This window comes from Sus scrofa, chromosome 15 (assembly GCF_054392235.1).
Source record: "Sus scrofa isolate SSC_HxYL_T2T_F1_AM1 chromosome 15, Sscrofa_HxYL_maternal_Yorkshire_Landrace_v2.0, whole genome shotgun sequence".
NCBI lineage: Eukaryota > Metazoa > Chordata > Mammalia > Artiodactyla > Suidae > Sus > Sus scrofa.
Window position 1 is genome coordinate 71,036,242 of NC_139397.1, and position 15,290 is coordinate 71,051,531.

Here is a 15,290-nt window from a genome sequence, read left to right on the forward strand (position 1 = left end):
GGGCCATGGTCACAATTCATATGCATCTGGCAAAGAGATAGTTCCCCAGTGTGTAAGTGTGTACCTTTATCTCAAACACACACTGGAAATAGCTCCAGACTGCTCAGCTTTTGTATACACATAGATCCCTTGTCCCCACATGAAATTCTTGGTGCCAGTTATGTTTCAGAATTCAGGTAATTTTGTTTGTATTTGACAAAGACAATTAAGTGTATATGCTGAATTGTATATAATGTAACACCCCTAGGGGATTCATCAGCACCTTGCCCTCCAAGCATTAACATTTCTGCAGTAGGAATCTGAGGGAAAATGAAAAAAAAATGGGTGTGTGTGGGTGGCTGTGTCACTTTGCTGTACAACAGAAATTGAAGGTAGATCAACTTTAGTTTAATAAAAATTAAAATATGTATATATTTCTGCAGTGAAACCTGAGTATTTTCTACAAAATGGGATAAATTATGGCCACGAATAGCTTCATTTCAGTTCAAATCAGGTTTTGTTGAATTTTGACATAAAACATAAGAAAATTTCCTTTTCTAAAATTTTAAAATTGTGCATAACTGATTATGAAACTAAGGTGAACTGGCTTCAAAATATTATCTTTGGGAGTTCCCATTGTGGCATAGTGGTTAGCTAATCTGACTAGGAACCATGAGTTTGCAGGTTCGGTCCCTGCCCTTGCTCAGTGGGTTAACGATCCGGCGTTGCCCTGAGCTGTGGTGTAGGTTGCAGACGTGGCTTGGATCCCACATTGCTGTGGCTCTGGCGTAGGCCCGCGGCTACAGCTCTGATTAGACCCCTAGCCTGGGAACCTCCATATGCCGCGGGAGCGGCCCAAGAAATAGCAAAAAGGACAAAAAAAAAAAAAATATATATATATATATATTATCTTTGGCTTTAAAACTTATAACCTTGATTAGGAATTTTCTAGGTCTCCTTCTTTGATAATTAGTCCACAGTGTCTCCCTAGGTTCTCTCATAATATGTTTGCTTAGATTTCAGCTTGAGAGATATTTCTGTAATTATTTCCTTGACATGATTTCAAAATTGCTCGTGTGGTCAGGCCCTAAGCGTCCCTTTGTTAAGAAATTTTATTGTCTTTGTTAAAGTATTTTTAGCTACCAATAAAGCAATCTACTTGATCAGTCTTAAGCCAAATATGGGACAAATAGAATGATACTGGGCTAATTGGGAGACTCTGAGGGACAGTGGTCTGGTGGGGACATCCAGACAGAGGGTAGGTTCCTGTCCCCCAAGCACCTTTGTTCTCTTCCGATTGCCTTGTGCTTCTCCATGAACCATTTTCTTATCTTTTTTCTCCTCATGGCAGAGAGATTATCTCATTAGCTTCCCAATTTATGGGATCTCAATTTTAGCCACAAAAAGAGGAAAGGCTGTTTTAGTTTTTTTAAAAAAATTTTTTTTGTTGTCTAAAATTTTTAGGGCCACACCTGTGGCATATAGGCGTTCCCAGGCTAGGGATTGAATTGGAGATGCAGCTGCTGGCCTACAACACAGCCACAGCAATGCAGGATCTGAGCCTTGTCTATAACCTACACCACAGCTCACAGCAACGCTCAATCTGCAACCCACTGAGCGAGGCCGGGGATCACACCCACATCCTCATGGATACTAGTCAGATTTGTTTCTGCTGTGCCACAACAGGAACTCCTGAGGAAAGGCTGTTTTGAATCCTACCTTCCTTGGTAAAGAGTTTTATTGGCCCATGTTGGGTTAATTTTCTTTCCTAACCAAGAAATTATGACCAGGATCACAGGGGCCACATGGTAAAACATGGTCAATAAATTTAAAAGGAAATATCACTTAAATTTTAAAATACCTCTTTCAATAAGAGAAAGATAGAAAATGGACAGGAATCCTAAATAGACACTTTTCAAAAGAGGATATTAATATAATTGAAATTACCAATTAAGCCTATGAAAAGGTGCTTAACCTCTGAAATCATCACTAAAATGTGAATCTAAAATACAAGCTACCACTATATCCATACCTAAATGGATAAAATTGAAGGCTGACACTGAATATTAGAGAGAGAATGTGGAGCAACAGGAAGTGTCATAAACTGCTGCTAAGACTATAAATTGTTCACTCATCCTTGTGACCCTGAACTGAATCCAGCTTCATCCTTGTGTATAATAAGCCTTTATAAAAACATAAGTATTATTGGATTCGACTTGCAAATATTTCATTGAGGATTTTTTGCAGCTATATTCATCAAAGATACTGATCTGTAAATTTTTTTTTTCTTTTTTGGCTGCACACATGGCATATTATTAGTCTGTAATTTTATTTTTTGGTAGTATCCTTATCTAGTTTTTGTATCAGGGTGATGGTGCCCTATAGAGTAAGTTTGGGAGTATTTCTTCCTCTTCAGCTGTGTGGAACAGTTAGAGAATAACTGTAAGTTCTTTGTTTTGTAGAATTCCCTAGTAAAGCGGTCCAGTCCTGGACTTTTATCTGCGGGGAGTATTTTTTGTTACATGTTCCTATTTCTCTTTAGTGATTAATCTGTTCAAATTATTAATTTACTTTTTACTCAATTTTGGGAGGCTGTTTGTTTCTAGAAACTTGTCCATTTCTTTTAGGTTATCCAATTTCTTGGCATATAATTGTTTATAGTGTTCCCTTATGATTTTTTGGTGTTTCTGCGGTATCAGTTGTTTTTTCTCTTTGTTCATTCCTTATTTTCTTTATTGGGGATCTTCTCTTTTTTTCTTGGTGAGCCTGGCTAGAAGTCTGTCAATTTTGTTTCTCTTTTCAAAATATTAGGTCTTGGTTTTATTGATCTTGTCTGTGTTTTAACTCCCTCTTTATTTCCTCTCTGGTTTTTATTATTTCTTTCCTTCTTATGACTTTGGGTCTTGTTTGTTCTTTTTCTGATTCTTTTAGGTGGTAGGCTAGTTTATTAGAGATTTTTCTTTTTTCTTAAGAAAGGCCTGTGCCACTATGACCTTCTCTCTTAGAACTGCTTTAACTATATCCCATAGATTTTGTAAAGTTGTGTTTTCCTTTTCATTTGTCTCAAGTATTTTCTTGTTTTTTCTTTGCTTTTATCATTGTACCATTGGTTTTTTTAGTAGCACATTGTTTAGTCGCCATGTGTTTCTTCTTTTCCTATCTTCCTTTCTGTAGTTTATTTCTAATTTCATACCACAGTGGCCCAAAAAGAAACTTGAAGTAATTTTTGTTTCTTTAAATTTTGGGGGCTTGTTTTGTGACCTATCCTAGAGAATATTCCATGTGTGCTTAAAAAGAATGTGTGTTCTGGTTTTAGGGAATGTAATGTCCTGTAGATATCAATTAAGTCCAAGTTTTCTGTTGTGTCATTTAGGACCTCTCTTGCCTTATTGATTTTCTGTCTGGACGATCTGTTCATTGCTGTCAATGGGGGTGTTAAAGTCCCCTACTATTATTATATTTTTTCCATTTTTCTCCTTTATGTCTGATAGTATTTCCTTTATATATTTAGGTGTTTCTGTACTTGGTACATTTATGTCAGTGTGTATAATATCCTCTTCTTTTACTGATCCCTTTACCATTATATACTGTCCTCCTTTGTCCTTTGTTATAGACTTGTTTTAAACTGTATTTTGTCTGATATGAATATTGCTATCACTGCTTTCTTGTATTTTCCTTTCCATGAAATATATTTTTTCATCTCTTCACTTTCAGTCCGTTATGTGTCTTTCACCCTGAAATGAATCTCTTGTAGGCAGTATGTTGTAGGTTCTTTTTTTTTTATTTATTTATCCAATCTGACCCTGTGTATCTTTCAATGGGAACATTTAGTCCATTGACATTCAAAGTAATTATTGATAAGTATGTACTTATTGTCATTTTAATCCCTGACTTCCAAATCCTTGATTTTGTTGTTCTCTGTTCATTTATTGTTTTTGTTTTTCCTCTTGAGGTTTGATGATTTTTCCTTTTTTAGAAATTTTTATTGAAATATAGATGACACAGTGCTCTGTTTGTTTCAGGTGTAAAGTGATTCAGATATATATATATGTGTGTGTGTACATATATAACTGTGTGTATATATATATATATATATACACACACACACACTTTATTTATATTCTCTTCTGTTATAGGTTATGACAAGATATTGACTATAGTTCCTTGTGTCGTGTAGTAGTTCCTTGTTGGTTATAGATTTTATATATAGTAGTGTGGATATTGCAATCCCAATCTCCTAATTTATCCCTCTTCCCCCCTCCCCTTTGGTAACTGAAAGTTTGTTTTTTATGTCTGTAAGTATATTTCTGTTTTGTAAATAACTTCATTTGTACACTTTTTTTAGAGTTCACATATAAGTTATAGAATATGATGCTTATCTTTCTCTGTCAGGTTTACTTCACCTAGTTTGATAGTTTCTACATCCATCCATGTTGCTGCTGTAAATGGCATTATTTCATTCTTTTTTAGGGCTAATATTCCAGTTTGTGTGTGTGTGTGTGTGTCCGTGCCTATGTACCAGATCTTCTTTATCCATTTATCTGTTGATGGAGACTTAGGTTGCTTCTATGTCTTGGCTATTGTAAATAGTGCTGCTGTGAACAAATGAACATTGGAGTGCCTGTATCTTTTTGAGTTATATTTTTCTTCAGATATATGTGCAGGAGTGGGATTGCTGGATTATATGGTAGCTCTATTTTTTTTTTTTTTGTCTTTTTGCCTTTTCTAGGGCTGCTCCCATGGCATATGGAGGTTCCCAGGCTAGGGGTCTAATCAGAGCTGTAGCCACTGGCCTATGCCAGAGCCACAGCAATGCAGGATCTGAGCCGCATCTGCGACCTACACCACAGCTCATGGCAATGCCGGATCCTGAACCCACTGAGCAAGGCCAGGGATCGAACCTGCAACCTCATGGTTCCTAGTTGGATTCGTTAACCACTGTGCCACGATGGGAACTCCAGCTCTATTTTTGTTTTTCAAGGAACCTCCATACTGTTTTCCATAGTGGCTATACCAATTTACATTCCTGCCAACAGTGTAGGAGATTTATCTTTTCTCTATATACTCTACAGCATTTATTATTTGCAGGCTTTTGGATGATGGCCATTCTGACCTGTATGAGGTGGTACCTCATTGTAGTTTTGATTTGGTTTTCTCTAATAATTAGTGATGTTGAATGTCTTTTCATGTGCCTACTGGCCATCTATACATCTTCTCTGGAGAAATATCTTTTTAGATCTTCTGACTATTGTTTGTCTATTGTGTTGTTTGTTTTTTGATATTGAGCTGAATGAACTGTTTTAATCCCTTGTCAGCTGCTTTGTTTGAAAATATTTCTCCCATTCAGTAGGTTGTCTTTTTCTTTTGTTAATGGTTTCTTCTACTGTGCAAAACTTTTAAGTTTAATTAGGTCCCATTGGTTTATCTTTGTTTTCATTTCCATTGCTGTAGGAGGTGGATCCAAAAAGATATTGCTGTGAGTTATGTCAAAGAGTTCTTCTGCTGATGTTTTCCTCTAGAAGTTTTATAGTATCTGGTCTTACATTTGGGCCTTTAATCCACTTTGAATTTATTTTTGTGCCTAGTGTTAGAAAACATTCTAATTTCATTCTTTTACATGTAGCTGTCCAATTTTCCAAGTTCCGCTTATTGAAGAGGTTATCTTTTCTCCATTGTATGGTCTTGCCTCTCTGTCCATAGATTAGTTGACCATTTGTGTGTGATCCCATTTGTGGGATTTCTATATTGTTCTATCGATCTATATTTCTGTTTTTGTGCCAGTACCATGACTGTATCTTTGTAGCATAATCTGAAGTCAGGGAGTGCGATTCCTCCAGCTTTGTTCTTTTTTCTCAAGATTACTTTGGCTCTTTGTGGTCTTTTATGTTTCCATACAAATTAAAAAACTTTGTTCTAGTTCTGTGAAAAATGCCATTGGTGATTTGATAGGGATTGCATTGAATCTGTAGATTGTCTTGGGTAGATGATTTTTGTAGTATCTTTGAGTTTCTTTCTTTCTTTTATGGCCGCACCTGTGGCACATGGAAGTTCTTGGGCTAGGGGCTGAAGTGGAGCTACTGCTGCCAGTCTACATCACAGCCATGGCACCACTGGATCCAATCCCATCTGTGACCTACCCTGCAACTTGCAGCAACCCTGGGTCCTTAACCATCTGAGCAAGGATAGGGATTGAACCTGCATTCTCAAAGACATGACATTGGCTTCTTAACCTGCTGAGCCTCCATGGAAACTCCTGAGTTCCTTTCTTTTTGATTTTTGTGAATCAATGTATATTTTTTATTTGTGAACTTACCATGGAGTTCATGTATGTTGATCCATAACTATATCTACTTGTTCTAAACTGATTCAAGTTCAAACACATTTGAATATCTACATTTTTATTGCCCCCACATTTTGTATATTTGTTGTCTATTTTACATCTTCATGTTCATCCTTTTCCTATTTATTATAGTTATAGTCCATTTTATAATTCTTAAATTTTTAAATATCTATCTACTGGCTTATTTTAAATGATCTTCAATCCTTACTATGTATTTGCCTTTTCTCTTGAGATTTTCCCTTTCCTTTGGATTCTTGCTTTTCTATTTAGAAAAGACCCTTCAATATTTCTTTTAGCATAGGTTTAGTATTGATGAGTTCTTTTAGTTTTTGCTTGTCTGAGAAATTTATAGTTTCTCCTTCTATTCTAAATGATAATCTTGCTGGCTAGAGTATCCTAGGTTGTAGGTTTTTCACTTTTAGGACTTTGAAAATATCTTGCCACTCCCTTCTGGCCTGCATAGGTTCTCTAGAGAAGTCAGCTGATAGCCTTATGAGGGTTCTCTTGTAACTTGACTCTCTGTTTTTCTCTTGATGCCTTTGAATCCTATCTTTATCTTTAAGTTTTTCCGTTTTAATTATGATATGTCTTGATATGGGTATGTTTGGGTTCATCCTGTTTGAGACTTTCTATGCTTTCTATGATTTCTATACCTGGATATCTGTTTCCTTCTTCAGGTTTGGGAAGTTTTCAGCCATAATTTCTTCAAATACATTCAATCCCCTTTCTCTTTCTCTCTCATTCTTCTTAAATACTTATTATGTATAGGTTAACATGTTTTAAATGATCCCATAGATCTTGTATATTGCTTTCATTTTTTGAATTTGTCTTTCTATCTGATGTTCTGATTGGGTGATTTTTATTATTCTATCTTCCAAATCACTTATTATTTGTCCCTCTGTGTCATTTAGTGTACTGTTCATTGTTTCTGTATTGGTTTTTATCTCCACAACTGAATTATCTCTTTTTCACTGATTCATCTTTGTAGTTTCTAGTTCCTTGTTACAATGATTTGCATTTCTGTAAAAAATCTTCATTCAGTTAGCTTTTTACTACTACCTTTTTGAACTTGGACTCTGGCAGACTCAAATATACAAGTCTGTTTGAGGAGATTTCTGTTGCTCTTTTAATTGAAAGTAGTTACTCTGCCTTTTTACTTAACTTCTCTTTCTATATGCATTTAGAAGTAATTGTCTGCTCTGGTTGAAAAGTTTTTTTTTATGTGAGAGTATTCCTGTGTAGGTTGTGTGTGTCCAGTGTCTGTGGTGGGAAGTCTGATTTTGATATGGATGCAAGCTATGTGTTTCTTCAGGGTACGTGGGCACTTATCTCCTTGATAGGGTGTGTGGTGGATGTTGGGGGATCTAAAGTCTATATAGGGTGTGAGGTGGGACTTCCTCTTTGCTCCGCAGGTGTCACTCCCACTGTCAGTGGTGGAGTCTATTCCCAAATTGTTGGAGTACAAGCCCTGAGAGTTGGGCTCAATCAGGCTCTATTGCCCTTGAGTGTGTGGCCTTCCCCAGAGGAGGTGATTGCTGAATCAGTTGAGGTCCTTGCAGTGTCAGAGGACCTATGTGCCACCTGTGTGGGCATCTGCAGTTCTGCTCAGAAACAGCCCAGGGTAGCATCCATTCCCCTTTTGTGTTCATCCTAGATCTAATGCAAGGCTGTGGTGTGGAGTGGTCCGGAACTTGGGGTCAGGGCATTGTGGCTGCAGGAATTGAGGTGGGTGCCTGAGATATGGGCTGCCTCTGTGGCCATCTTCTCCTAGGACTTGTCTGCTCCAAATCCAGTAATAAGCTTATGTGTGGAATGGGTGGAGCTGGGCCCTCTCACTGTGAGACAAACTGTTGCATGCTTTTGCAGCAACATTTCTTTTCTGTGCTTTGTGATGTTGTTGAAAATGGAACATTTGAATATTGTAATGTAGTAACTAGTGGTCCCTAGTCCTTTACCCAGGTTTAAAAAAAATTTTTTTTTTGCATTTTGTATTTTTTTTAGGACTGCACCTGTGTCATATGGAGGTTCCCAGGCCATGGGTCTGATCGGAGATACAGCTGCTGGCCTATGCCAGAGCCACAGCAATGCCAGATCTGAGCCACATCTGTGACCTACACCACAGCTCATGGCAATGCCAGATCCTTAACCCACTGAGCAAGGCCAGGGATTGAACCTGCAACATCATAGTCCCTAGTTGGACTCATTTCCGCTGTTCCACAATGGGAATTCCTTTTTTTTTTTTTTAATTTTGAATCCCTGAAGGCTGTAGTAGACCATTTGTTTTGTGACTTTCCCAATTATTTTTGCATATTCTATATTTCTTGTCATGTGTGGTCACTGAAATCTGTGTTCCTTAGTGTGTTCAGCTAGTGTTTTAATAGAGAGTTCCTTGAAAGCCAGGAGCTAAAGACCAAAAATTAATAAACAAATAAATACAACAACAAAAGAACTTCTCCTGTTCTTTACAGATGGCTTCGTATGGAGCACTCCTTCCACAAGTTATCAGCCTTGCTCTAAGAGTAGGCATCTGCTTGAGGTGGGAAAGTTTAGGGAATCTCCAGCATTTTCTGAGCATGGATCTTTTCCTGGGCAGGCATGTGGCTTTCCAGATTCCCCCAAAATACGTGGTTGATTTTGAATGTTCTGATTTCCCAGAGAAACTCTCTCTAGCATTTTCCCTGTGCCTTAGATGGCATGTTTCAGCCATACCCTTTCCCCAGGCATCTCTGGGTTGTTAGTTTGGCTTGTGGTATTTTTGAAAAATGCCATCCACTTTTATGGCCTGAGCTCTGAGTCAGGTGGAACAGAGTTCCTTGTGGCCTTGCTGACACCTTTACTTTATTTATAGGCTCTAATCAGAGACCCAGCTGAGGTCATCATACTTCTGACCTATGAAAACTGTGATATAATAAGTAGGTGCTATTTAAGGCCACTACATTTTTAATAATTTGTGATGGCAGCTATAGAAAAATAATACTCATTTTATGTCTGTATAATTTATAGTCATATCACTGATCTTATTTTTGATATTGGCTTTTTTTTTCACTTTTTGTCCTATGCAGGTTGGTGATGTTTTATCAGTCTTCTTGATCTTCTTAATGAACCAAGTTTTGGTATCATTGGTTTTCTCTGATATTTTTCTATTTTCTACTTCATTGATTTCTGATCCAGCACATTTTTCTTCTACTGATTATGGGTTTTATTTACTCTATTCAGAAATAATGAGCAGACTATTTGAACAAAAGTCCAAACCAAAATTGAATAACTTTTCATACCCTTTGGAATGTCAAAAAAAAAGTGCTAAGTGTTAAAAATGTGGAGAAACTGAAATTCTCATATACTGCTGGTGGGATTGGAAAATGTTACAACCATTTTGGAAAACAGTTTCACAGTTTCTTAAAACATAAATATTCCATAATACTAACCTATCATATGATCTAACCTAGGTATTCCATTCCTAGGTATTGCTCCAAGGGAACTGAAAGCACAATGTACATGTAGATAACTGTATACAAAAGTTCATAGCACATTCACTTGTAATAGCCAAACACTGGAAGCAGTGGTGAATGGGGTACATTGTGGCATAGCCACAATAAAAAAGAATGAACCATATAATAGCATTGAAGAATCTTAAAATAACTGTGACGAATGGAAGCAGTCAAAGAAAAAAATCCAGAATGTATGATTGCATTTGTGGAAAATATAGACAATGTAAACTCATCTGTAGTGAAAGAAAAGAGATGAATTGTTTCTTGGGAGGTGGGGTGGGGTGACAGAAGAAGGGAGAGAGGGAGCAAAGAACATGGGCCTGAGAAAACTGCTAGGCTGGTGGATATATTCATTATCATGATTGTGTTGGTTTTTTGGGTTTGTACATTAGCCAAAATATAAATTGTACATTTTAAGTACATTCAGTTTGCAGAGTATCAATTACCTTCAATTTAAAAAGCAATCTGAAGATGAAAAACTAGTGTCTTAACAATTGAACTACATCTATAAGTCTGTTTATTTGTTTTTCAGGGTGGATTGCTATTCTGGGTGCCATCTGGCTGCTAATTTTAGCTGATATTCATGATTTTGAGATAATTCTACACCGAGTAGAATGGGCGACCCTTCTGTTCTTTGCAGCACTCTTTATTCTGATGGAGGTAAGACTTTAGTATAACTTTTGCAGTATGATCTTTTACTTGATTTTTATATTTCACATTTTATTTAGTGAAAGAAAAAAAGCCCAAAGTCTCTCTTTCCACATATTCACTAAGTAGAAAATGATGGAGATTGCAATTAGACTATTTTAAGTTAAACCTGTTTTTATCTTAGGTACCTGAAATATTATCTAATAAAATTTTTTATTTGGTTGCTGTTGTTTTTCTTTTCCTTGAATTACCTTTGTGGTTTGTAAACTAGTTCTAGTTGCATTTGCTAAAAAGTAGAATTTGCTCTAAGTTGGGTTTGGAGCAAAATGACTTTTTATAGAAAGTTAACAGGGTAATATATTATCTTGATGGTCTGTTCCATTTTGTGTAACATGTAAGTAAATATTCTGTTATGAAAAAGACATTAAAGAAGGAATAATATGTGTTATTTTAGTTATAATTATTGTGAAAAAAATTGCTCACAATTCTTTTTTAATCTTGAGACTTGCTTTATAAACTTGTGTCCTCCTCAAATACAAAGTTTTAATGATGTATAAAAATACTATTCCCCAAAGGATCCCCTCAAGCACACCCGAGTCCTCATATTAATTATCTTAACTTATTGGTGTAAGACCCATTCAATATTCATTCTTCTCTTGGTTAACACTTTGGCACTTTTTCTTCCTAATTGCTTTCAAATAGGTCCCTTGAATCATTGAAATCCGTCTTGAACTTGTAATGGATTGCGTAGATGTAATCAGAATCTTCCAAATCTGTCAGGGAGTCATGAATTACATTCTGCTTCCTCAGTTCCCTACTCAAAAACTTCACCTTTTCTCTTCTGAGTCTTCTTTCCACATAAAACCCATAGAATAAGGAGGGGCAAACTCTGGTTGGTGTTTCATTGTTGTCCTTTAAAAGTCCCTGCCTCAATTTCATGTTTATTCCAGGTGTAAATTGCTATCTCATCGGGGGTGTTGGCATATTGTTCTTAATTTTACACTTCTCTTTATCTTGATGGGGTAGACACTGGAATTTTTTTTTCTGTTTAGGGCCACACTTGTGGCATATGGAAGTTCCAAGGCTAGGGATCAAATTGGAACTATAGCTGCCAGCCTACATCACAGCCATAGCAATGTGGGATCTGACCCACGTCTGCAACCTATACCACAGCTCATGGCAACGCTGGATCCTGACCCATTGAGCAAGGCCAGGGATTGAACTCACATCTTCATGGATACTAGTCAGATTCATTTCTACTGTGCCACAAAGGGAACTCTAGCACTGAATTTTTAAAGCAACTTACTGAGATGTAATTTACATCTGATAAAATCACTCATTTTAAGTTTACAATTCCATAATTTTCAGTAAATTTCAAACGTTTTATCCCTATGCTCCTCATGCCCATTTACAGTCAGTTCTAGCTGCAACTCCAGCTCTAGGCAATCACTAATCTTTATTCTATCATTTTGCCTTTGCTGTACATTTCATCTAAAAGGAATCATACTGTGTAGAATTTTCTGTCTGGTATCTTTAAATTAAAATAATGGTATTAAGGTTCATCCATGTTCTGCTATGTAACTTAGGCTCATTTTTTTTTCCTTGCTGAATAGCATCCCGTTATATGGATATACCATGTTTTATTTACCTATTATAAACATTTGTGTATATTTGTGTATTAGTCTTCATGTGGACATATGTTTTCATTCCTTATAGGTAGATGCTAGGTCTTATCATAAGTTTAGCTTTTTAAGAAACTTCCAAAATGTTTTCCACAGTGGCTGTACTATTTTACATTCCTACCAGAAGTGTGATAGTATTCCAGTTTCTTTATATCGTTAATAAAGTCACATACTGTCTTTATTTTTGATTATGGACATTCTAGTCGGTGTGAAATGGTATTTAATTTTGATGTTTATTGTCTTTTCATATCAGCCATTTCTACTCAAGTCTTTTCCCCATATTCCTTTTGGGTTATTTCCTTTCCCTTAAGTCATAAGAGTCTTTTATATATTCTGGCTATAAATCCTTCATCAAATATATGATTTACAAATATTTTCTCCAAGTATTTGGCTTTCTTTAGTTTTCTTAATGGCACACTTTTCAGGGAAATTTAAAAATTTTGATACGTTTTGCATTTCTCAAGTAAAATTTATAACATTCTTTTTGATGCTATTTTGAATGCAATTGTTCTCTTAATTTTATATTCTGATCATATGTAGAAATACAATTGATATTTTTATATTGGTATTGTGTCCTGTTACCTTGTTGAACCCATTTATTAGTCTAGTAGCTTATTTTGAATCACTTAAAATTTTCTTTCATGTCATCTGCAAATAAAGACATTTTAATCTCATTTCTGATCTGAATGCCTTTAATTAGCTCACACTCTCCCCTTCTCTCTCCCTCAAATAACTTCCTTTTTCCTTCTTTCTTTTTTTCCCTGTCTTATTGGCTAGAATCTCTAGTTCAATGTTGAGTGTTGAATAGAAGTGATGAGGGTTGACGTCCATACCTTATTTCTTACCTTAGGGGAAAAATATTCAGTTTTTCACCATTATACATAATGTTATTTGTAGGTTTTTTTGTAGATGCCCTATATCGGGTTGAGAAAGTTAGAATATAGTCTTTGTTGTGAATTTTTATCAGAAATGTATATTGGATTTTGTCAAATGTTTTTGTTTGTATCTATTAAGATGACCATATGATTTTTAACCTTGAATTTGAATCTATTAATATGGTACACTACATTAACTCATTCTCAGGTGTAAAATCTACTTTGCATTCTTGAAATAAATTTTACCTGGTAATGATGTATGATAAGTTTTTGAGTTCTTTACTGTTATTTTGTTGAGGATTTTTTGCATCTATATTCATGGAGGATACTGGTCTATGTTTTTATTTTCATGTGATGTTTTGTCTGGATTTGTTATCAGAATAACTGAATGAGTAAAACAGAATGAGTTGAGGAGTAATTTCTGGGCTTTCTGTCCTGTTTCATTGATCAATATTTCTGTTTTTGTGACAGTACCATACTGTTTTGATGACCGTAGCTTTGCAGTATAGTCTGAAGTCAGGAAACCTGAGTCCTCTAGCTCTGTTTTTCTTTTTCAATATTTTCTGACTTCTTGGGGTCTTTCGTGTTCCATCTAAATTTTAAAATATTTTGTGCTAGTTCTCTGAAGAATGTTATTGGTAATTTGACAGGGATTGTGTTGAATCTGTAGATTGCCTTAGGAAGTATTGTCATTTTGACAATATTGATTCTTCCAATCCAAGAGCATGGTTTATCTTTCTGTTTGTGTCATCTTTGATTTCTTTCATCAGTGTCTTACAGTTTTCAGCATTTAAGCCATACGTATTCCCCAAAGCACCATTTCTTTGCTCTCTAAATTATATGTATTGTTCTTTTATTTCCAATCGGTTTAAAATATTTTCTTAAAAAATAGAACAAAATAAAATAATTTTCTAATTTTCTAATTTCTTCTTTGTTGCATGGGTTGTTGAATTGTTGTCTTTTTGCCATTTCTTGGACCTACACCACAGCTCATGGCAATGCTGGATCCTTAACCCACTGAGAAAGGCCAGGGATCAAACCCACAACCTCATGGTTCCTAGTCGGATTCATTAACCACTGTACCATGACGGGAACTCCAGTTATTGAATTTTTTTAAGTTATAAATATTTGAGGATTGCCTTATTTCTTTCTGTTTTTGATTTTTGATTTAATTCAGTTTTGATCTTAGAGTATATTTTTCATATTTCAGTCCTTTTAATTTTATTGAGACTTATTTTATGGTCTTTCATTTTGTCTTTCCTAGAAAATATTCCAGTTGTGCTTGAAAAGTATGTGCATTCTGCTGCTGTTTGATGGAGTAGTCTATAAGTGTCAGCTGTGTCATGCTTGTTAATAGTTTTAAGTCTCAGTCTTTACCAATATTCTGTGTACTTGTTCTATCAATTATTTTGGGAAGCATTTTTAGTCTTCAGCTATTTTTGTTGAATTGTGTATTTTTCAAGTGTGTCAATTTTTGCTTCATATATCTTTAAGATCTATTGTTAAGCACATATATTTTATAATTATTATATCATCCATAAGAATTAAACTTTTTTTTTCTGGCCACACCTGTGGCATGTGAAAGTTCCCAGGCCAAAAATTGAACCCATACCATAGCAGTGACCTGAGCCACAGCAGTGATATCAGCTGCTCTACAAGGGAACTCCTGAATTGAACTTTTATCATTATTACAAATCCCTATTTTTCTTTAGTAATATTTTTGTGTTAGAGTCCATTTGACTGATACTGATATAGCCACCTCAGCTCTTGTTGTTTGATTGCATGGGCTATCATTAAAATAATCCAGTCTTGGAATTCCCATCATAGCACAGTGGTTAATGAATCTGACTAGGAACCAGGAGGTTGTGGGTTCGATCCCTAGCTTCACTCAGTGGTTAAGAAGCTGGCATTGCCGTGAGCTGTGGTGTAAGTTGCAGATGCAGCTCGGACCCTGCATTGCTGTGGCTGTGGTTTAGGCCGGTGGCTGCAACTCTGATTAGACCCCAGCCTGTGAACCTCCATATGCTGCAGGTACAGCCCTCAAAAGACAAAAAAAAAAAAAATCCATTGTGACAATTTCTTTTTTGATTGAAATGTTTAGTCTATTTACAATTGATAAAATTATTTATATGGTTGAATTTGTGTCACCATTTTGCCATTTGATTTTACTACATCTCATTTCTTGTGTCCCTCGCTTCTCTTTTGCTGCTTTTTTTGTGCTAAATAAATATTTTATTGTGTACCATTTAAATTCTATCCTTTGTTCCTTTTTTTAAAG

The 15,290-nt window shown here is 35.7% G+C and overlaps 1 protein-coding gene across 1 annotated transcript in view; it reads left to right on the forward strand.

Annotated features, from left to right (window-relative positions):
• The window catches only part of OCA2 (OCA2 melanosomal transmembrane protein), a gene marked incomplete at its 5' end in the record, with an annotated part of 212,604 nt that overhangs the window by 121,849 nt on the left and 75,465 nt on the right, over window positions 1-15,290 (forward strand). Inside the window, 1 exon segment of the mRNA NM_214094.2 lies at window positions 10,340-10,467. Coding sequence (NP_999259.2) covers window positions 10,340-10,467 — 128 coding nt within the window.